This window comes from Artibeus jamaicensis, unplaced genomic scaffold (assembly GCF_021234435.1).
Source record: "Artibeus jamaicensis isolate MK-2021 breed Jamaican fruit bat unplaced genomic scaffold, CSHL_Jam_final contig_525, whole genome shotgun sequence".
Classification (NCBI taxonomy): Eukaryota; Metazoa; Chordata; class Mammalia; order Chiroptera; family Phyllostomidae; genus Artibeus; species Artibeus jamaicensis.
Genome location: NW_026521874.1, coordinates 10,562,161 through 10,584,922, shown reverse-complemented (window position 1 = coordinate 10,584,922; position 22,762 = coordinate 10,562,161). Strand labels below are relative to the sequence as shown.

At 54.8% G+C, this 22,762-nt stretch overlaps 2 protein-coding genes across 3 annotated transcripts in view; one reads left to right on the top strand and one right to left on the bottom strand.

Annotated features, from left to right (window-relative positions):
• The first annotated feature begins 4,530 nt into the window (after positions 1–4,530).
• On the top strand, positions 4,531–20,693 carry RAB35 (RAB35, member RAS oncogene family). Its single transcript, XM_037156126.2, has 6 exons — positions 4,531–4,765; positions 10,062–10,112; positions 12,941–13,064; positions 16,987–17,111; positions 17,199–17,323; positions 18,431–20,693. Exons 1-6 carry the CDS (start codon positions 4,714–4,716, stop codon positions 18,557–18,559), a joined length of 606 nt encoding a protein of 201 aa, XP_037012021.1. The 5' UTR covers positions 4,531–4,713; the 3' UTR covers positions 18,560–20,693.
• Positions 20,694–21,301: 608 nt separating this feature from the next.
• The window catches only part of BICDL1 (BICD family like cargo adaptor 1), a 77,633-nt gene continuing 76,172 nt past the window's right edge, over positions 21,302–22,762 (bottom strand). For both annotated transcript variants that reach the window (XM_037156122.2, XM_037156125.2), the window contains one exon: positions 21,302–22,621. In XM_037156122.2, the coding sequence (XP_037012017.1) occupies positions 22,460–22,621 (162 nt within the window). In that variant the 3' untranslated portion in view covers positions 21,302–22,459. The remainder of the gene's footprint in view (positions 22,622–22,762) is intronic.

The window sequence follows — 22,762 nt, the reverse complement described above, 5'->3', positions numbered from 1 at the left end:
TCCCTGCCATTCATTTCACTTGCCCTCTCTAAATTCCCATTTACATCCACTTCTGCCTTCTTCTAGGATTGCTTCCTTTCTTGGTACTTATGCTCAGGGACTTCAGACTCCACTGCTGACCTGTCTGAAACCTGGGTCTCGCAGGTCCCTCCAGGCCCCGGCTGTGCTGTCCCTCACCTCCCACTGCTACCCTCAAGGGACTGCTGGCCCTGTCTCCATGGCCTCAGCTGGAGGCTCCCTCCTCCTCTCTGCCTCTTAGCCGCCTGCTGGCGACACTGCACTTCCATACACCTCTCTCCGTCAGCTAAGCTCTCCCAGGTGCCCTTAACTCATCTTCAGCCCTTGCTGCTCAATCCTTACCCTTCCCTGGCTGCTAACCCTCTACCTCTGCTATCCTGAGAAATTCTTCATTCAACACCACTGTTCTCACCACCCCTTCTTCTGTTTTCATTCACTGCCAAACTTCTTGAATGAATAGTATATACCCACCACCTCCATAGTGTCACTGTCTCTATTAACCTCTGCAAACTCCTTTCCCCTTGCTTTCGTTTTTTAATTCAGACACGTTTATTTGCATTTTGTACCATAACATAAGCTCCATGCAATCAGGGATTTTAGTCCTATTTACTGCCCCCCCCCCCCAGCCCAGTGTCTGGCACACAGGAAGCCATAAGCCTCTCTGAGGACGAGGCTTTGTTTTGCTCATCTGATACCCTAAGTGCCCGGCACAGTGCCAGGCACCACATAAACACATGATATTCACTGAATTAGCGAGTGAGTTGTCAGGCCTGTGATTTTTTTTAAGTGCTGCTTTGGTTGTTATTTGCATATTGCCTCTGCATCTGTCCCTTCCTGCTGTTACCTCCCACCTGGGCTTCAGCAAGAACCTCCTTAAAAGTTCTGCAGCTGAAGTCCATCCTGCATGCTTTCACCAGATTGCTTTCCCAAAATAACATTTTGATACTGCTTCTTTGCTCAAAAACTTTCCGTGCCTTCCCAGTGTGGTTTCTAATGCACAGACAGGTGGGGTTGCAACAGCTCATTTGTAAGTTAGCTGTTCAGAACAGTGGAGCAAAGTTTCCCACCAGCAGTGCATACTGGCTCTCACCTCAGGTCATGGAAGTTTATATATAATCTCCTATCTATCTCCCTACCAAAACATAGCTCCATTTGTCAAACTGTAGGACTTTTTAAAAGATTTTACTTGTTAGTGTTTTGTTTTTTTTTTTAGAGGGGAAGGGAAGGAGAAAGAGAGGGAGAGAAACACCAGTGTGTGGTTGCCTCTCACTCACCCCCCACTGGGAACCCCGCCTACAACCCAGGCACGTGCCCTGACCAGGAATCAAATCAACGATCCTTTGGTTCGCAGGCCAGCGCTCAATCCACTGAGCCACATCGGCCACGCCTAAACTGTAGTTTAAATAAATGTAAAATAGTGTTTCTACAGGAAATGTAATCAGAGCTTCATTTGGGGGATGCCAAGCACATATCCTGGCCTATAGGGAATTCCCCCTCAAAGCTAAAATTGATGATTCGCACAGGCTGTGACAGTGGCTGTTTAATACACCTGTCATTCAAAGCTCTAAATTGTATCAGGAACTCTCTTCCCCATCAATCTTGCTCAAAGTGATAGCGCTCCTCCTCTGAAGTCTAGACTCCTTACTCGACAGCTATTTTATCTGTTGCATTGCCTTGTATTTTACATTCCTCATGAGTATCTTACTATGATGAGACTGTAAGCTCCTGGAGGGAAAAGGCTCTCTGCTACTATCTGCAGCATGTAACGAACAAATAGCACTCATTAAACAATTTGTTTCTAAATAACTGAAGGAATTACTCTTATTGCTATCCAGAATATGCATGCAGGCAAGTCAGGAATCTGGCCCATCTTCATGATGGCCAGTTCCGCTCGACTTCTCAAAAGTGTCCTGCAGCCCTAATGTCAGAAATGGCTGAAAAATGCATGAGTCAGTGTATGGTGACCTTAGTTAACAGCACTAGTTACTCTTCATCACATGCCTAAACAGGCATTCTTTGGAGATACTGTGGGTTCAGTCCCAGGCCACCACAATATAAAGCAAGTATCACAATAAAGGCAGTCACACAAATTCTATGGTTTCCCAGTGTCACATAAAAGTTATGTTTATGTTTAAACATAAACATGTTTATGATTACATATGTAGTGTAGTCTATTAAAGAGTGCAATAGCATTATGTCTCAAAAATATGTTATTACTAAAAAATGCTATCATCTGAGCTTTCAGTAGATCGTAATCCCTTTGCTGGTGGAACATCTTGCCATCAATTTGTAAAAAACATACTTTCTGTGAAGGGCAGTTAAACGAAATACTATGCCCTTAGGTGGCAGGTGACTTACAAACAGCTCTAATCCTCATAAGTATCCCATGTGGAACCTGGGGTTCTGACCCAGGTAATGTGACCTATCCAAAAGCTCAAAGCCTTTAAGGGATGGAGCCAGGATTGCAAAGCCAGCATATGAACCAAAGTTTCTTTGACTCCACGGCAGGTTCAGAAGATGGTCGGAAGTGGTCTCCTGCCTCACTGGCTGGTCAGGGTTGGGTGTGCTTGCCTGGCGGCTACACGGAGGCTTCCTTCTTCCCTTACACCTCCTAAATAAAACAGCTGGGTCAAAGGGGATCCCACTAACTTTTCCAAGACTAACTAAAGACCATTTCTCAGTAGTCATGTGAGCAGCTCTTCTCTCAGCTAGTACCATTAGATTCCCTGTTCTTCTGATATAACCATACTGATGCTCAGCTCCTGAAAAAACAACTGAAAGCTTGAGGCAGACATGGCATGTGCTGGCTGGGTAGCTCAGTTGGTTAGAGCATTGACCCGATAAGCCAAGGTTTCAAGTTCAGTCTCTGGTCAGAGCACATACAATAAGCAACCAACGAATGCATAAATAACTGGAGTAACAAATTGCTAATGATTCTCCCCGAATCAATCAATAAATAAGAGGGTCTTTCCTGAAACATTGTCATAGTAACAAGAAATTATAATCACTAATGCCTATCAACAGCAGAGTGATAAAATTATAGTGCCACCATATGGAGTACTATAAGGAATAATGTCTAAGTTTAGTAATAAAAGTCTAAGTATATTGTTAAAGAGAAAAGGGGGCCATGGTTGGGTAGCTCAGATGGTTAGAGTGTCAGCCCAATATGCCAAGGTTGCAGATTGGATCCCTGGTCAGGGCACATATGAGAAACAACCAATGAATGCATAAATAAGTGGAACAACAAATTGGTTTCTGTTTCCCTAAAAGTTAAAAAAAGAAAAGGCAACTAAACAAACATGTATGTGTTTGCATAGGACTAGAAAACTCTCTGAAGGACATGTATTTATTCAACATTCATTTAAGCATTTTGAGGTATCCAAGAAACATCAAGAGGTTACCCATGAGAACTGGGTCTGAAGAAAAAACAGTAACTTGTACTTTCTGGTACACTTCTGTATATATTTTAAAAACCATGAGTACTACTTTTTGTAGTCAGAATTTAAAAGTAAGTTTGATATAGTAGGAATATCTAACAGGTTCTTGACTGGAAAGGGACAGGTTACTCACAGATCTCTGCAATTTGATCATGAGGATGGCAGTAGGACCATCCTATTTTTAGGACAGGTGGGAACTTACTCTAAAGCTGGAAAAAAAAAGGGGGGGGCTGATGATAAAGCGAGTACTTCTCAACTTCTGACGGCCCTGCTCTTCCTAACCATTCAACTCTTAAGCTGTGTATCTACCTGGAGGTGGGGTTAAATTTGAAGCCCAAGGAGCTGCTGCTTTCAGTCTCGGGCTGCATCTTACACACTGGGTCATTAATCTCCCAGACACAGCGTCAAATTGGACGAGATTCTGAATCGACTATTCTCCCCATTTTTACCAAAAAGGCAATTTAGGCTCCAGGGGTCACAGGGCGAAGATCTGATTTCGACGCACAGCCAACCTCCTAAGGCCACACTCCTAACCCGCTAATCTCCGACAGGCGATACCTGTCCTGTAAAATTTAGCAGCCACCAACCACTTGAGCGTTCAGTCCACACGCTCAGGACAAGGTGGAGACTGGCGCCAGCACCCAGGGGCGGTGTCGACGCAGAAAGGAGGCGGAGTATCCGAGACTCCGTTCTCGAGGAACCAAAAGCTCTGCGTATGCCCCGCCCCCACGGCCGCCGTGCGCCCGTCTTTTCTTCTCCGCAGCACTTGCGGGGCTTGCAGAGGAAGGAGCGAGTCCGTCCCGGGCCACTGCGGGCTTCACCGGCACTCTCCGCTCCTTTCAGTTAGGGTTCGGGAGCAACTCACTTCTCCGAGCTCTCAGGGCCGCGGGCAGGGCTGCAATGATCATAAAACAGGCAGCGCACAAGCTGGCCCACGCACGCACAACTGCTAGAGCGCACGCGCGCTGCGCGAGCGCGGAGAGGGCGCGGCTGGCCGAGGCTGCGGCTGCGCACAGGCGGTGCCAGACGCTGCGCCTGCGCAGTGGCGGGGCGGGGCGGGAAGGAGAGAGGCGGCGGCCTCGGTGGTGGCTGCTGAAGAGAAGGAGGAGGAGGAGGGGGAGCTGAGGGAGGTGTTTCTGTCAGTTCCGGCTGTTTGTTCGGGAAGTGGATCCGCCGCTGCCGGAGCAGCCCAGAGGGAGCTGCGGATCGCGAGGCCAGCACCGACCCCGTCCGCCTGTCCGCGCCTCCCCTGCCCGCCATGGCTCGGGACTACGACCACCTCTTCAAGCTGCTCATCATCGGCGACAGCGGTGAGGGCCGAGGCGGCCGGAGGCGGCGTGGGCCCTGCCGGGCGCGGCCCGCGGGGGCCTCGGGGCGGGCAGACGGGCAGGGAGGTGCCGGCCTGCGCGGGGCGGGCGAGGCTGCCCGGCGGCCGCTCGTCCCAGGGGCGCGCCGAGGGGCTCCGGGGCGCGCCGAGGAGAGGTTGGGGCGAGGGACTGCTAGGCGGAGGAGCCAGGCGAGCAGGGGTCTGGATGGGGCGTCCAGTCCACACGCCGCGCCTGTGCCGCTGCCTCACGTGTGACCTTGGTCAAGTCGCGCGATCTCTGGAGTTGGAGAGACCTAGGTTCGAGTCCTCGGTTCGAGTCCTGGGACTGACTACCAGCTTCCTCACTGTGTGACCTTGGGCAAGTTGTTGCGCCTTTCTGAGCCTCAGTTTCTTCATCTGAGAAGTGGGCACTTTGCCTTGCGTGGTGGTGTGAGTATTTGATGAGATAAAGCTGGAAAAGTGCTTGGCACCGACCTGGCATAGATGTTTTCTATTGACGTGGTTAGCAGCATTCTCCTAAGCCTCAGTTTCTTCCTCTGCAAAATGGGGATGTTCCCAGAACCTTCCTCATGGGATGACTGAGGTTTAAATAAGGTAAGGCAGGTAACACACTCCACACGGGGCCTGGCACATTTCCTGCCTCCTTACCATGGCTCGATCTCTGCGGTTCTGTTTCCTCCTCTGTAGAATGGAATAATGGGATCTGCCTCACTGGGCTGATTGAGTGTTCAAGGAGATACCGCATACACGCACACGTAGTGATTGGAACAGGGCCTGGCACATGGTGTGGATTCAGTGGTTGATTGCTTGCACATGCTGCATGTGTGCGAGACAGGTATTGGAGGTGGGCAGCCACTGTTGCCCAGGTGCTGACCATATCCACACTCCTGGAGAGCTCGTAGCTCAGGGCACTTCCACCTCTCCAGTGCCCAGTGCAGGGCCTGGCACTGAAAGGTGCCTAACACATACGTGTTGAATGAATGAATATTAAGCATCCTTAGAAGTGATAGGCTGGTTTCTGGGAAGGGGTGGAGGGTTTTAGAGGTTTGGAGTGTGGCAGGTATGTGGGTTTATGGAGTGACCAAGAGGTCAGGGAGGCGGGCCTCAGGAGGTTTGTGGGAGCATAACTGAGGCGCTGGGATTAAATGATGGGGAAGGAGGCTGGGGAATGCAGAATTTATAGACCAGACCAGACCAGACCTGAGCTGAATGTGGGCAAGGGGGTCACTTGACGGGAGGCAGACACCAGGTTGGTGGTGGGGCCCATGGACTGCTCAGCAAAGAGGGGACCAAATCAGAGGGGTTGTAAGACCCTGATGTCGGAGTCTTGGGTGACAGTGTCATCGCTGGGTCAGGGAAGTAGGTGGGTTTTGGTCTCACTGTGGAGCTGGATTGGGATGTGGTTGGTGGTTTGGATCAGGTGAAGGATGGCTGAGGTTTCCGTGGTTACTGGTGGAAGGGAGAGGTAAGAGAAAAAATTAGGGGCTAACTATGGAGATGAAGAGTAGCTGTGGTTGGAGAAGGAGTCAGAAAGAAGGGGGTTGTGGTTTGAATGAAAGAAAACCAGATGGGCCATGTAGACTTGCTCTTGGAGATGGCCTCTGGCATTCCTCTGGGTCCCTAGGCTTATGTCTTTAGTTTACAGGATTTCATTTCAGCCTTGACCTTGGTTATGAGGGGCTGGCCCCAGAGTGATTTCTTTCAGCTTTAGGAGTTAAAGTTAGCCCACTATGGTCAGGGGTCCTTATCCCTTTGCAAGACGTCCAGGACCTGTGTCGATACCCAAAAACGAGAAGCATGAACTCAGCAAGAAGATGCGGCTCGTTGGTTTTTGTGTTCTGTAAAACCCAGGGGATGATTTTGGCCCCCTTTCTCGCAGTACATTTTGCATGGTGTATTGATTTTTCACTCAGAACTCAGGTGTGGGGGAAGACTCACTGGGTCAGGATTGATGTTATCTGGCTCCCGGTTCAGTCTTGTCGTGGAGGACTGCGTTGTGAAGAGGACGCAGATGCTTTGTAGTGTAATTTCTCCTGACAGCGAGCTGATGCTCAAAGTTGAATGCTTAGGGGAGTTCAAAGTAAGCTTTGGCAGTTGGGCAAGAGACGAACAGCATCCTCTCCCCTGACCAGGGCTCCTTGAGTGGATCCTTCTTGAAGGTTTATCAATGACAGACACTCTCTCATCTGGTTCTCACTCTTTACCTGTGTGGTTTGTCAGATAAGCAAATGAAGGCTCCAAGGAGCTCACCGACTTGACGAAAGCTCATCAGAGGCAAGGCCAGGAGTCAACTAACACACGTAGATTCATGTGTGAGCAGCTGGTGTCAGGCCTAGCAAGTGGTAGGCCCTTGATGAATGTTCGTTTCTTTCTTTATAAATGTAGAGTACTTCTTCCCATTCTGCCACATTGTATGTGCCTCTAGAATACATTTCCTCAGCTTCTGCAGCTCTTCTTTATGCCTGAGGTCCTACACTTTCTCTTAAGGTCTGTATTGGCTGATTTGTAACAGCACTTCATCTGCTCCACGAGGCCAGCCATCGTTCTTAGAACCAGGAGGCTGGCATGGCCCCTAGAAGTCTAGTTAAAGCCTTTCATGTTATAGATGATTGAACTGAGGCTCAGAGAAGGGAAGTAACTTATCTGAAGTTATACAGTAAATTAGTTACTGAGCCAGGTTTAAAATTGAGAACACTTTACTTGACGGTCTAAAGGTCTTCAACAGTCTAGAAGTGAAGCAAAGAGGAGTGAGGGAACTATAGCCCAAGGGAGGAGTGTGGCCGAGAGTGGGGACTCCTGTGGTGGCTCTTTGAGGGCCGGAGCATCTGTGTAGCCCAAGAGGCAGAATGTGGGGAGAGTGCGCAGTGACGACTGAGGGTGGTGTGAGAGAGTTTTACAGGATACATCTGTCTCCTGGCTACCGAGAGGCATAGAGTGCCAACCTCTGCTCCTTGCAGGGTGAGGATGATGGCGTGGACTGGTTTGGTTTCATACTAGCGATGGCCCTAGGGAAACTGTTGGCTTCAGCTGTAGCAAAGGTAGATTGGGACTTGTCACTTCCTCCCTGAGGCCAGTGCTGTGGGATAAATGGTAGCAGTGTGTTTTCCAAAGAGGCCACTCCCAGGGGTGTTTTGGAGATGACATTTCTCAAGGTGGGTGTCTGCTCCGGAAAGGGAAGAGCAGTGCTGGAGGTTGGTGTCAGGCCCAGAGTAAGGCTTGGAGGAGCTGTGAGTGTGTTGGTTGTAGTGGTCTGTCTGCAGCCTTGTGGTTTTCAGAAGCTCTGCAGAGGAGCCAGGGGGTGAGTGAAGGGGACCTGGAGAGGCCATGCTGGAAGGGACACTACTGCTTCATTGCTTCTTGCAGAGAGAGCACTTCCCGTCTGTTCCAGCTAATCTGGAGTCAGATAACATTTAATTTTACAAGTGTTCTGCTGCCTCCAAAAGTTTGAAAACTGCTGTTTTGGTTCCTGTTCATGCTGCAGTCTTTGCGTTAGATCGCATGGCCATCAGCGTGATTGGTGTCCGTTTGGTCATAATTTCTTTCACGGTGTTTTGCTGGTGCCTACTAGGTGCTGGGCCTGGCTTCCAGCACATTGAATGTCCAGGGTATGGGAGGCGAGATCTCCTTTCTAGAGGAACTCAAGCCTAGTTGCCCAGACACAGCTTTTAGCTGAGTAAGCAGACCCAGGAGTCTCCAGGAGGAAGCAAAGGAGCCGGCAGGGCCTGTGGGGTGTTGGCGCTGGGCAGAGTGCTGTGAGGGACCCAGCCCAGGACTTGGGCTCTCCTTGGGCTCAGCAGGAAGCCTCTCAGAGGCAGCGATGAGGAAGTGGTTCTGAGTAAGAGTGCTGCAGGCACCGGCTGAGCGGCAGGTACTGTGGGCACAGCGCCCCCAGCCTGCCTTCGGGGCCTGCCTTCGGGAAGGTCAGGCCCAGGTTTACCCCATGAAACCAGTTCTCCCGGGCTCCCCTGGACAGCATACTCATTTGGAGAAGTCTCCAGATGAGGTCATCAGAGAGGATGTCTGGGTTGGTTAGGGTGAGGGAAGCACAGCTGGGGAGGGGGCCCAGGTAGTGCCCTCTCTGAGGAGCTGGGGAACACTCTGGGCTCTTCCCCATAAATATGCACCTGTACTCAAAATTTGCACTTGGTTTGGGGGTTTCTCAGATGCTAGGCTAAGGTCTCTTAGCATCTGGCTTTGATAGCACTGCTGCTAAAAGTCCACCAGGATTGAGATGCAGGAGCCCCTTTGGGATCTTTGTATTTCGTTTCCTGAAACAGAAGCAAGAAGACTCCAGGAGCCTTATGTATCGGAAGGAGCTGTAGCTCTTGGAATAGGGTTCAGATCTCAGCTCACACTTCCTGCAGAGGCCCCTAGTCCAGCTGCTTACCTCCTTGGAGCCTCAGTTGCCTCATCTTAAGAGACGCAATTGGAATTATAGGCGCATCAGAATGCCCACCACACATGGCGCTCTGTGCATGCTAATTCTTTCCTACTGTGGTCATTTGACCCAGCTGGCTTTAAGGGTGGCGGGGGTAGGGGACGGGACAGAAGGACACAGGACAGTTGCATCTGGCAGGCTAAAGCTGCTGTGTGCTGGAGTAAAGGGAAGCTGAGCTTAGCGTTCCGCCTGTTCTGGGAATGAGTGTGCCAGCCGACGCCATGGCAAGTGAAGTGCTCTGAGCACACGGGGGCTGTCGGGCTGACAGGCGTGTGGCAGACAGCCTCTCCTCACTGACCAGCTGGCAGTGACATCAGCTGGGGTAAGATGGCTAACAGTTGCTTTGAGTTGTCTGGGCCTCAGTTTTCTCATCTGCAAAATAGCCCCAATGATCTCAAGGGCTCTCTTCAGCTCTGCAGGTCCTCGCTTCATACTGCGCATGAACTGAGCTCCACAGGATGCACAGTTTTCTAGAGACTGCGTTTGAGATGCCCTTTGGGGCCAATGTCATTTGGTTGACCTTCCCTTGCATTATTTCTGTCATCTGGTCCCTTCCTGTGGGTTGCTGGGGCTAGCCCCCAGCACAGGACCTGGCGCGAGTCCCTTTTCACATCTCCCCCAGGCATTTGGGGGCCAGCTTGTCTTACACGAGGACAGAGGAAAAGGTCAGAGAACGGGTGGGGGAGAGATGTTCTGGGTGTGTGGCTGCTTGAGATCAAGAGCAGCGCTGAGGAGGGAGCTGAGCTTGAGTTAGGGTCCGGCTGCCATCTCCCCAAGCAAGGAGGACTGGGGTGGAGGGAGGGCACCTGCCTCCTCTCATCTCCTGCGTTCTCTCCTGCAGGTGTGGGCAAGAGCAGTTTGCTGTTACGTTTTGCAGACAACACTTTCTCAGGTGAGTGTGCCCTTGGGGTGCTGCTGGGGTGTTTGGGTTTTGAAATCCCTTTCCCTGGCGCCAGAGCACACTTGCCTCCGCCTTGTGTCGGAAACCTTGTCATTCCAACTGCACGCCAAGGGAGGGAGAAGTGGGGAGGCCCGGGTTAGAAGCCTCTGTGGTTGGTCTTAATCTGTCTGGTTCAAAAAAGTCCTTTACAGGCCTGTACTTTGGCCACCCAGGGTCTTTCTGGGCTCAACATTTAAAAAAGAACAAACAAGTTAAAAAAAAATATTACAAGTTAGTACATGACTATGTAAAATTTCAAATAGGAAGATTCCATAAAGTGAAAGCTGTCCCTTCATCTGCGCTCTCTGGTGGCCCGCTAGCCACCAGTCAGCATGGCATCCATCTTTCTGACTTTGCTTCTCCACACCGCACTCGGGGCATCAGCAGCCGGCCTTCCCCTCAGCATATTGGGCGTCACCCTTCCACAGCCATCGGCAGACCTCTGGTGCTTTTGTATGGCTCTGAAGTTTCCTGGGCTGTGCATGGGTGCCCTTGGTTCATTGATGATGCTGTTGATGTGTGGGTGCTTCCCCGCAGCTTCTAGTTGCAGCGGTGCCGCATTTCTCGGGGTACATCGTACATTCATCCTTGCATAGCAGAGGGGCCACTAGGTCAGGGGGATGTGCCCATCAGTGCTGGGTCTCGGTAGTCTTCATTTTCGCTCAGCCAGCCAGCAAAAAGTGCTGTCTTGTTTGTGTGTTTCCCTGATCACCGCTGAGGTGGATGTGTTTCGTTTGCTCACTACACCTGGTTCATTGCAGAGGCTTCAGGCTGGCTTGGCCTGTCCGATCACAGATGGAGGTGGCTGACCTGTCGGGAATTCCCTATGATGTGGTTGGGGCAGCTAAAACTAGGAAGTGATCACAGGGCTGACGCCCATCTCAGCAGGGAAGCGGGCTTCTCCCAGCAGTTGTCCGCAGCACTGGTGGCATGAGGTGGAAAGAGCTGTCCGTGTGACCATGAGCCTGACTAAGTCTCGACTCATCGGTAAAGGAGGGCCGATCGTGGCCCTTTCCGTGAAGGGTTATTGCGACGGTCGTCTGTGACGTGGCAGGCTGTAGTGCCTGGGGCTCAGCAACCTTTCAGCACATGCCGGCAGGTTGCTGTTGCCAGCGCCTTCCGTTTAAGAATGGTCACTAAAGGGCCAGCTTGTCATGCTGAATAATATTCCTCTTCCTCCTCATGCCTCTCTGACTCCTCGTGCTGTTCGCTTCCACTCCTGGAGGGCTCTCCTTTGCAGTCTTGCCCCTCTTCCCACGTCTGCTACCAGTATTTCGTTGGTTCTAGCTTGAAGCATTGCAGCAGCCCCTGCCCTGACCCCATCAGACTGCTGAATTCTCCTTGCCAGTGCACGGCTCTGCCAGGGGCTTGCCCATGCCAACATTGCAGTGAGCAGAGCCTGTGTGGCCAGGTCCCCCCTTAGCACCACTGCCACTCTGGGCCCTGTGACCCTATGTTGTGGGGGCCCTTCTGTAGAGGAAGTGGAGCGAAATCCCAGGGCTCCACCCACCAGATGTCAGTAACGTCGCTCCCCCCGCAGTTGTGACAACTAAAAATGTCTTAAGACACTGCCCAGTGTACTCTGTGAGGACACAGTCCTCCTGTTGAGAACCTGGCCTTCGTCATCTATTTCCAGCTCATCTTTGCAGCTTCCGTGGCCCTGCTGTTTGTTCATTCTTCTGCTGTTTCACGAGCTCCCTTGCTCATTCATTCTGCCACCAGCTGCTTGCTGAGTGCCCGCTGCGGGGGGTGTTGGGCCGCTCTCCCCTGCATCCTCCAGCGCTCGCACAGAGCCGGGCTGGCTCGTTTCCGGATGTTTTCTCTCTGTCTTTTGCCTCTGCTTTTTTCCTCTGGGTGGGATGTCTTCCCACCTAATCTCAGCCTTTGACATTTTACCTGTTCTTTCAAACTAGGCCCCAATATGACTTCCTCCCTGAAGCCTTCCTTGATCTCCACCCCACCTTGAACTTGGACCTTTCCTTTAGAGTTTTGCGGTTTTGACACGATATAGATTCCCTTGTGTGTGTGTCCCGTCTGGTCTGCAGCAGTGTTATACTGGAGGGACGCCGTTCCCTTCCGAGCACTCGGGCCTTTACGAGCCTAGACAGGACTGTTGTGTTGGCCAGGACCTCTCTTCACTCCGTCTTCCACATGGACGCCCCAGGAGAGCTGCTTATAATGCAGCTCATGCTCCGATTAAAACCTCCAGTGCCTTCCCGTCACATACGAAAGAAAGTCCAAGCTCTCCAAGTGCCACAGATGCCCTGAGACAGCCTGCACCCCTACCTGCCTCTGACTCTGTGCTTGACCTCATGCGACCCCCTCCCCCCACTGCTATTTTTGCTACTGTCTCCTCTGCCTGAAACATTGTTTTCAAAGTGCAGGTCATGACTTGTGTGTTAGGAAGTTAATTTTGTGGGTCATTTAAAATGTTTGGAATAGAGTAGAAAAGAAAAACACGGAGTGCATGATAAGTTCTAGGACCAGAGCTAACAAACAGCCCAGCCACTCTAATTAAAAGAGCCTGTCCCTCCCCCGAGTCACATCTCTGGCTTTATTTCTTTTGTGGCATTCATCACTCTTGAAATTGTCTTCTTTGTCACTGTTTCGTTGTGTCCTGTCTGTGCCCCCACCTTGTCCGTGGGGCTCTGTCACAGCAGGGACCATCTTCCTCATTCATCATTATGTCCCTGGGACCTTGACTGAGCTGGGCTCAGAGCGAGGGCAGTTTGGTCTGACCAGGGTGCCTGTGGGCCTCGCTAACGTGAGTGTGTCTGCAGGCAGCTACATCACCACGATCGGCGTGGATTTCAAGATCCGGACTGTGGAGATCAACGGGGAGAAAGTGAAGCTGCAGATCTGGGACACGGCGGGTCAGGAGCGGTTCCGCACCATCACCTCCACGTGAGTCGGGCCAGGCCCCCTCGCCACCAACACAGGGGCACAGCCGAGTGACTAGTCCGGTCATGGTAGAAATGTCACTGGGGTGGGCCCCTGAGGCTGTCCGGACGGAAGCTCCTTGCTGGCCAGCCCCCCTCTTCCTGAAGATGTGAGAGGAAGGGGGTGAGGTGTGGCTGCTGCCCAGGGGTGGGTGGTGGCTGAGCGGTGGCTGAGCGGTGGCTGAGCACCCTGCCTCTGGGGCGGGCAGGACAGTCCGGGGCAGTCAGCCTGCTGTCTGGCCTTTGGTTCTGTTTGTAAAATGGGATAATAGTGATGCTGGCTTCACTTGGTGTTCACTTAGTCAGTGACAGCTACCTTGTTGGGGTGTCAGTAGTGACAGCTGGGGTCAGCTGTGCAGCCTCGAGTTACCCTCCCCAGCTTCTTGAAGCTGGCTTCTTTCTGCTGGGAGGCCTGGACGTGGAGCTGCCGCGTAGGAGGCTGTCCAGAGGCCACTGCTTGGCCTCCCCAGAGCTGGTTACTGGGGACCGCTCACCCAACGGGCCGCCCTCCTGCGCTGCCGCAGCACCTTGGTGACTCTGAGCTGCAGACAGAAGGAGAACCCAGCTAGAGCTGCCGAGTCCTGTGGACAGGCTCTTGGTTCTCAGGCTGTTAATGGGACAGGTTCCAGGAAAGAACAGGGCTTTGAAGGCAAATGGTTCAGAATTTACATTTCTGTTCTACTGTGCGACCTTGGGCAGGTTGCCCAAATGACCTGTGCTTTGTCTTTAGGGTTCGCTTTAATGCTGAGGCCTGTGTGCCAGGGAGTCTGCACTCGGGCTCTTCTTGAGCCCTCTGTGGGCGTACCATGCCTGCCCTCATTTTACAGATGAGGGGACTGCCGGGGTCTCTGCTCCCGGGGGGCAGCAGAGCCTGGAGCGCACATAGCCTGGTGTGCACCAGAGCAGGAGCCTCTCAGTAGCTGCTTCTGCAATAGGCCTGCCCTCTGGCTGTCCCCCGTGGTCCCTGTGTGAGTGGGGCTCTTGGGACAGCGGGTGAGGAAGTTCTCTGGCCAGAGATCCCTTTCCTCCCGTCACATGGAAATGGGTCGGACCCCAGGCTGGCTTCAGGATCTTCTGAGGGTGGGCAGTGTGAGGGGTGAAGAGCCCCTGCAGTGGTGGCTAGGAGCATGGGGGACTCTAGGAGGTGCTGGCTGGGTGGCTCTGGTCAGGGGCGGGCCCCAAGCAGTTTCTTGGGGTGTTGCCCCTGGGCTACCTTTGCAGTGGGGCTCGTGCCCTCTGGGCTGAGACACCCCGGAGCCCCAGGGGTCCCAGCCTGGCGGCCGCCCAGTGCAGCCTTCTTCAGCCACTTGCTGATGAGCCGCCTGACTCCCCTTGTGTCTCAGTGACTGTTAGCAGGCCCCTAGGAAGGCAGCTGGGGTCCGAGGCTTCTCGAGGTGGGACGGATGTCTTCAGGTGGCCCGTGTGTCCAGGCCCGAACACGTCCAAGACCTCTTGGTCAGACCAAAGCACTGACCTCAGATGTCCTTGCTCTGGGCTGGAACTGTCGCTAAGGACGTTACTTACTTCATTTCATTTCATTTCATCCTAATAAAACAGTTCTGTGGTTATTTCCATGTTATGAACAAGAGTGAGGCCCAGAGAGGGTGAAGTGACTTAGGTTGATGGTTAATCAGGAGCTGAATTGAGGTCTGATGTCAAAGCTCTTGCCTTTAACCTGCTCTCTGCTGACCCTTCACCCCCAGGGGACTGGGCTGGGGCAGATGGCAGATGCTCCAGTCATGAGGTTCAGGGCGGCTGAGATTATAGGGCCTGTGGCCTGGAGAAATGCCGCAGCCAGGGCAGTGGGCGCTGGGGTGCCAGGGCCCTGTTAGCAGCAGAGCTGCGGCCCCTCCCCCCTGGCTGCCAGGACCTCAGCTCCTTTCAGGGCGGGGGAGGGGTGAGTGGCCGCCTTCAGTCGTTGGGGAGACCAGAGTCACTCAGCTGCCCGAGGGCAGTGTGTTTGTTTTAGGCTGCTTGAGCAGGGGCAGCGCTGTGCCCTGGCACTGTGGGCACCGGGTCAGCCCCTGCTGGCCGTCCTGTGTGTCTGGGGAGGAGAGCTCCGTTCTGGAGGGTGGCTCTGTTTCGGGGCCCCCGACTCTGCCCCTCCTGAGGCAGGAGGCTCTGCCGTCTGTGCTGAGGGGCCACGGAAAGACTTGACACCCTGTGGTGGCAGCTGGTGAAGAAAGAAGGAGGCTCGGAAGAGGCCAGGAGTGTGTTTTTCAGGGGTTAGGGTGGTCGTGGTACAATAGTGCGGCTTTTCCTAACTCAGGGCCTTAAAAGGGAAACTAAAGTTGCATCCTGCTGGCCTGCCAGGGAAGAGCCCCACTGTCTCAGTTTCTCGTCTCTTGGTCACTGGGTTTTGCCTACCAAGTGGTACCAAGTGGCGTGGGTTTGGGAGGGGTGAGGAGTGGGGCAGTGAGCTGACAGGCAGGGGTGATGAGGAAGGGAAGCCCCTGCGATACCTGGCCCTGGAGTTCTGCCCGGGCTCCCTGACGGTGGTGGTGTCACTAAGCCTCACGTCCTCACTGGTAAAATGGCAACTGTCCTGTTTGTAACACCGGCCTGTTGCAGACGTTAATTAGATGGAAAGCGCTGGGTGCTGTGCTAGCACAGAGCGAAGTTGCGGTGAGTGGGAGTGACTGCTGTTTGGTGGTGGTGGCAGGGGTCCGAGGCGTTGGAGCCCTCCTCGCCTCTCTCTGGCCTCTCTGTCTCTGATAAAGGCCTTGCCTGGGCCCCAGAGGAGAGGAGTTTCCCAAGGAGCAGGGGGCTTTGGGCTGGGGCCAGAGCTGTAGGTGTCGTGTGGCATCTTCCAGCAGTCTTTAGCAAAGGAGAGTTTGGAAGCACACTGTACCGCTCACACTTAGCTGGCAGGGGATAGTCATCTCTTCCCCTGGTTCTTGGCTTGCACTTGGACCTGCTCAGGTGGGTGTCCACCAAGCTGAACTACTGTTAATAATCTGGCGCTCTCAGCAGCAGCTGCCAGAGGGCGGGGGCGGGGCTGGTTCTCAGGGCCCAGTGCCTGGACAGCTCAACTGCTAGGAGTTGGCAAGGCTCTGGGCAGTGGTTCTTCCTTTGCAGGGTGGGAGTCTCTGCAGCCCTGGGTGGTCACACAGTGTCGGGCAGGGGTGCCACCTGGCTGTTGGTTTGGGAAGGCTCTCCAGGGACATGCGAGGCCCTGTCCTCTTCCTCCCGGTGGATGTCCTCCATCTGTCCTACTGAACCATGTGGATGAATTGGGGACATAGTTTCCGAGGGGGATGTTTACATCCGCTGCCTTTTGGACATTCGGGCTGACCGCAGGCCGAGGGGTCTGCACCTCCGGATGGTGGCATGCGTGGGACGCTTGCGTGCCACACTGGCTCCGCGCTCTTCCTGCCAGCAGCATGGATGGGTGGCAGGATAGGAGGTGCTCATCTGTCCCAGGGGACGGTGTGCAGACCTAGGGGGGGCTGCACAGACGGTGCCCTGTCTGGGCGTTTCACTGAGATCTGAGAGGGAGCGTTTTCTGACTGTTAAAACAAGGATAGTGATAGTACAGTGTCAGGTGCAGAACTTGCTGAGTCTTAAAAATAAAACCAGAACTTCAAAGAAGTTTCGAGCAAGTGGCAGACTCTGAGCAACCTGGTTGCCCACGTTAGGGCTGAGCACTCGCTGCTCACTGGTGCCTGGGGACAGCATGAGGTTCCGTGTCCTCGCCTGCTGAGAACCCCTCCTGCTGGCTGAGGCCCGGATCGAAGAAGTCCGGGCGAGGTCAGGCAGACCGGAGGGGGACTCTGGGTGTCTTGCTGGGAAGCATTAGTCGCCCCCTCGGCTCCTGGCCACTCTCTGGACAAGGGCTGGCGGGTCTTGTGTAGGCTGAAGCTCTGACATAGACCCTGGCCCTACAGGTATTATCGGGGAACCCACGGGGTCATCGTGGTTTATGACGTCACTAGCGCCGAGTCTTTTGTCAATGTCAAACGGTGGCTTCACGAAATTAACCAGAACTGTGACGATGTATGCCGAATACTAGGTGAGACTGGGCTGTCGGGTGGGGACAGTGGGGTGGAGGGTGCTGGGGCGTCCCTGCAGGGTCAGCTGACTTTGCTTTGCCTCGAAGTGGGGAATAAGAACGATGACCCTGAGCGGAAGGTGGTGGAGACGGAAGATGCCTACAAATTCGCCGGGCAGATGGGCATCCAGTTGTTTGAGACCAGTGCCAAGGAGAATGTCAACGTGGAAGAGGTGAGGCCTGGGCGGAACAGGGGTGGGGATGGATTGGGGCCCAGCCATCCTCTGCCTGCCCGCCCGGGGCGCCCAGGGGCCGACAGAAGGTGCTGTAGTAACTGCCGGGCCCTTTGAAGGTGTCACCTCCCATCTCAGCGGTCCTCTGAGGTCAGTTGTTCCCACATTTCACGTGGGAAACTAAGCTCCAACTCAAGGACTGTCACCCAGACTGTCAGAGGCTGATGTGGACGTGGACCTCGCCCCTCACAGCCATGCACTTTCCCCCCAGCCATCTGGCGTTCCCTGGGGCCCCCGCGTCCAGGACTCAGGTGGCACCTGCTGCGGAGCCGCTGGCCCCAGCGCAGCCTCCGGTCCCTTCTGCGGGGCTGCAGGACAGTATTCGGGCGTCTGTGGGGGAGAAGCGGCCCTTCTGCTGCACTCGTGGCTCTGGGTGGGTCCTGCCTCTGCTGTGCGGGATCCTCGCTGCATCCTGGACACTGGGTGCCTCAGTCAGGCTAGGGTTGCAATGTGGGCCTTTCCGTGTGGGGACTTGCGGTGGGGCCCACACCACCTTGGGCGGTGGCCTACTGTCCCTAGACTCCATGTGTTTCTTCTCTAGATTTGGGTGGGGTGAGAGTCCCTGCTCCTTGGGTGCTGAGGACAAAAAGCGAAGCAGGCTTTGCCAAGTGCGCGATGGTATCTTTCCCAGTGGAGTCGAGGACAGGAATGTGGGTTGGTAGGTGGATTCTGGCAGGGCAAGGATGTCTTGGGGTCTGGGGAAGGTTCTGGGCAGGATGTGCAGTGGGTGCCATGGAGTGGACAGGCTCTGGGTCCCTCTAGCCTGTCACCAGAGCAGGGGAACCTTCATCTGTCTGGTCCGGAGATTCCAGCTGAAGGGAAGGGGTGGGGACGTACATAGGGGCAGACCGGAAAACCCTGCGGGATTGACCTTGATGCTTCCCCATCTCCTTGTCGAAAGGATGTGAGGACGTACACACCAAAAACATTCATGAGGAGAGACAGAAAGCGAGGCCCCGGGAGGTGGGAGGTGGCCGCAGAGGTGGCGCAGCCGAGACGGCCTCCGCACGAGGCCTGAGGCCCGGCCTGCCTCCTTCGTCCTCGCAGATGTTCAACTGCATCACAGAGCTGGTCCTCCGAGCGAAGAAAGACAACCTAGCGAAACAGCAGCAGCAGCAACAGAATGATGTGGTGAAGCTCACGAGGAACAGTAAACGAAAGAAACGCTGCTGCTAATGCCTCCCCCAGCCCACTGCACAGACTGCACTGCGGCCACTCCCTGGCCCGAGGCCCGTGGGGCCCCTCGGGGGACAGTCTCAGTTTCGTGCCGTTATTTAAAGAATTCTCTCCACGTTTTTGTATCTGGAGGCGCCACGTGCACTTCCTCCCCTTCCCCGCGAGCACCGAGAAGGGCTTGGACAGCTTGCCCTTCCCCTCTGATGCCCCTGCCCCTGGCCAAGGCGCCTGGGCCCAGCGAGGACGCTGCCAGTGAGCGGACCGGTTAACCATTTTGTACATAGTGTATATTGCTTTAACCAGCCGTCCCCCCTCGTCCTGTTCTGGCTTTGCCTCCCTGGTGCCAGCCTGCTGCAGCAGACCCTCCGTCCCCGTCCCGTCTTACCGCCAGCAGCTTCCCGAGGAGACAGGATCCTGTTCTGCCCACGTCTTTTGCCAACCTGGGCTGGTGGAGTGGGCTCCACGTTACTCGTTCTCTCCTGCAGGCCGTCGGTGACTTCTGTCCCTGGCACGGAGGGTCTCGCCCATCTCCAGGGCCTCTGCCGTCTGTGTTCCCGGCCCAGCTCCCTGCCCTTCCCTTTCTGTTCTGCCAGCGGGGCAGGCCTGGCCTTGAGGTAGGCGTGGGGTTCCCGTTAGAGGTCCTGCCTGCAGCTGGCCCCACGCTTGGGTTCCACGGGAGTCACTCCTGCCCTTTGGCCAACAGATTTCTTGTCCTGCCTTCTAGATGCCTCTAAGCTACACACCCAGGGGAGCTGTGGCTTCTATTTATACCAACCTGTTTCAGTCCAGCAGAAAGATGGTGTGTTCATGCAGGGACAGGGTGTAGGAGCATTATTTTAATAGCTAGAGAAAGTGAAGCCAAATCAAATGAATTAAGTTCCTCACACTTCTCTTCCTGAGGTTTGATTGGCACAGCAGCGTACGTGGTGGCCCCTCCCCGCCCCCCCAGCCCAGTGTTCTTAGAAAAAGTGAATGGCTTCCTGTCACTATGGGGCTGGGCTCTTGGCAGGGCAGCTCTGCCTTCCGGGGCGTTTCTTGGTGGGAAAGGAGGAGCCTCTCACCCCTGTCTGTGTGGGCCCAGGGCCTCCCACTTAGTTCCTGCGTCTTCAGTGCGGGGAGGGTGCCTCAGAGGGCGGCCGCAGCCTCTAGTCACGGACAGCGGTTTCGGTATGGAGGTAGCTCGAGGGCTTCCCAGCAAGTGGGAGGGAACGGCAGCTGGGCCCGGGTGCCGGCCGCTTTGACCTACCCTGGTCCCTTGGAGGGAAAACCAGGGTTCAGTGCACATGCTTACTGTCCCCTTCCCTCCTCCTTGGGACATTTCATTCACCTTTCCCCTAAAAGGATCATGTAACCTGGGAATAATTTATTTCAACACCATGATGTGTTTTTCTAGATTTCCTTCCCTAGGCGATTTCCAGGCGAAGCCCTGACTGGACAATCACATCACAGAACACTGCAGATTAGCCTCGAGAACACTGTTGAGGGGTTTTTAATCAAAATGGGGGTTTTCCTTTGACCTGTTTCCCCACTTCCCCGAACTGCCAAACGCCGGGGTTCCATGTGACAGGCCTTCCCTCTGGAGTCGCAGGATGGGGGGTGGGGGGTGGGGTTCTGTGGGCCCCGGGGAGGAGGTGCTGTGTGGGGGTGGGAGGGCTGTGGCCAACCAGCAGGCGGTCTTGTCTGGTGGGGGGGCCAGGAGCCGAAGCGAGGTGTGCACCCTCAGACCGTCCCGGCTGAGGATCGGTCCCGCGGTGGGCAGCACCTGCCACTCTGAGCATTAAGGTCCCGCCAGTGGGGAGGCAGTGCTTTCAAGTTCAAGCAGCAAGAGGAGGGGGCCCTGGAAGCGTCCAGCCCAGGCCAGAAACCCTCATGGCTTCTGGCAGCGGGATGTGCAGACCCAGGTGGTGGGGTGATTTTGGTGACGACAGTGTGTCTGTCCCGCTGAGTGTTAGTGCGCATGAATAGGGGGTGGGGTGGGGGGCTCGCAGGGCTGGACCGATGTCCTGGTGGACCTGGTAAGAAATCCTGTCGAACAACAAAACTTTTAATGGTTTGCTAGGATTATTTCTGTATTGAAAGTTTCTAATTATGCTTTTTAAAAAAAGTACTAAAAATAAAGGTTCAAGCTGCCAAATTTTCTTCTAGGGTCTGTTTCCTCCAGCTGTGCTCTGGGTGGGCTTGGCTTCTTCCACCCATTGTGTCCAGCTCGTTTGTTCTGGTTTAGGCACAGGGACACTCTGAGAAACCAAGTTCATTTTCCCCATGATAGGCTGGTCCAGGTTGAGCTTCTCTGGTTTGTTACGTTGGCCGAGATCATGTGTGGTGAGATGCCAGGGGAAGTGCCGTTTATTCTCTGCACGCCCGGAAGGATGCAGTAGAAGCTTTGCCTGCAGCGATTTGACTTGGAAGTTTCTGCCAAGCTGGAAGGCCGGCCTGTGGCCGGGCAACCGCAGTGCTCGCTGGCAGGGAGCCCAGGCCAGGGTGGGCGTGGAGGCTGTGCCTTCGGCCACTGCTCCCAAAACGGCTGTCACAGGATGCCTACACCCTCCGGGGAGGTGCCCCTTCCTGGCTGAATCCACGGGTTGGGTCCCCGTGTGTGAGATGACTTCCCAGGTGTGTGGGGGACTCACTATTTCTGCATCTTCATGGCAGCCAGTGGCAGCTCTAAAGGTAAGCCGAGTTCTGACCGAACCACCCCTCCAGGCACCCAATGACCAAGGCAGGAAGCTCTGTAGAAATTCAATTTATTCTTATACTATTTTCAAAAGAAGCAGTGGTGCGCTGTTTTTCTAAAAATATGCCTTTATAGATTTTTATATATAATATGTATATTATAAAATCCATACATGTATTTACATGATTGCTACATACAAAAGTACAGCACTGTGGTATGTACATATCTATAGGTACATTCTTTCCACTCTTCCCTGCTGTGCTTTTCCCAGGTGAGGGAGGGAGACGATCCTTGGGCAGCAGCCTGCGGGCTGCTCAGCCTGGGCGCCCGGAGGGCGGCCTCAGCAGGGGAGGAGCAGCGGCTGCTGAGGGAGCAGGAGCAGCAGGTTGCAGGATTCGTCCTGCAGGCCTAGTGGGCAGTATCTGGAGGCATCCACCCCGTGGTGACAGTGCTGCCCTTGAGGTGGAGGTGGCTGACCACAGACCCCTCTGGGGCCGTTCTGTGGCCTGGACTTGCTCGGCTGAACCAAGAACTTGTGATGTGAGTGGAGCAGGGCACTGTGGTTGGAGGAGAACCCCTCCCAGCCCTGGCTCTGTGAAGGGGAAAGGACTGGATGGCTAAAGCCTGCCAAGGGCCTGTCGGGAGCCTGGCCTGCATGGGCGGAGGCCAGGGAGGGAGAACAGTGATGCCAGGGGGCAGGCCTGTCTTCCTTCTGGGCTCAGAATGGCCTCAGCCAAGCCGCAGCAGAGCCCACCGTGGCTGAGCGCAAGAGAACGGCCCCAGCCATCAGGCCCCACAGGCTGGGTCTCCTGCCCACGGTGCTCCCGGCAGAGATGCATGCACACGGGTGAGGGGCCACCTCCCCCTACTCCCTGGGCCAGGGGCTGGGGGAGGGACGCAGGCTCAGGCCAGCGGGGCAGCAGGAGCCCCCTGAGGCATGCAGAGAGGGCCTCTGTTTCTCCTGTTCCCCGTGTTCCACACTGGAGGGCAGCAGTGCTTGGGGTTGGGCCAGGGAGCCACTGAGGGGCGAGCGGGGCCGGCCACTCTGGAGGCGGCCTGAGCCCCCTGCTCAACGACAGCGGATCCTCGGGAAGCCCAGGCTGGGCTTGGCTGGGCAGTGGGCACAGGGCTCCTGCCTGGCCCAGGGGAGGCCCTTGCATGCAAACACCCGCACTCCTTTCAGTTGCCTCCAGTCCGCCCGTCTCGCTGGCCTGACTCCTCCCAACTTAAATTTTCCTGAAGAATGAGAAGAGCCGTTTGCCTTCGGTGGTGCTGGGCTCGTCCCCGTGGCCCGCGCCATGGGCCCTGGAGAGGGCAGCAGCAGGCCGGCTCCGTTCCTTCAGGTGCGTGTCCATCAGCTGCCGGTCAATGACCCTGTGCATGTCATCCTGCAGAGAACACAGCGGAGGGAGCTGAGCAGAGCAGTGTCCTGACCCTGGCTAGGGAGGTGACAAAAATATCTGAGGGACTGAAGGACAAGAGATGAAGGAAGATGAGGATGAGGGATGACATGGTGAGTGACTGTGGTC

Bases quoted from the DNA above. Each gene is read 5' to 3' on its own strand.
- RAB35 (XM_037156126.2), top strand. From the start codon at position 4,714: ATGGCTCGGGACTACGACCACCTCTTCAAGCTGCTCATCATCGGCGAC. The intron at 17,112-17,198 runs GTGAGACTGGGC...TTTGCCTCGAAG, and splicing joins CGATGTATGCCGAATACTAG to TGGGGAATAAGAACGATGAC. The intron at 17,324-18,430 runs GTGAGGCCTGGG...TCGTCCTCGCAG, and splicing joins AGAATGTCAACGTGGAAGAG to ATGTTCAACTGCATCACAGA.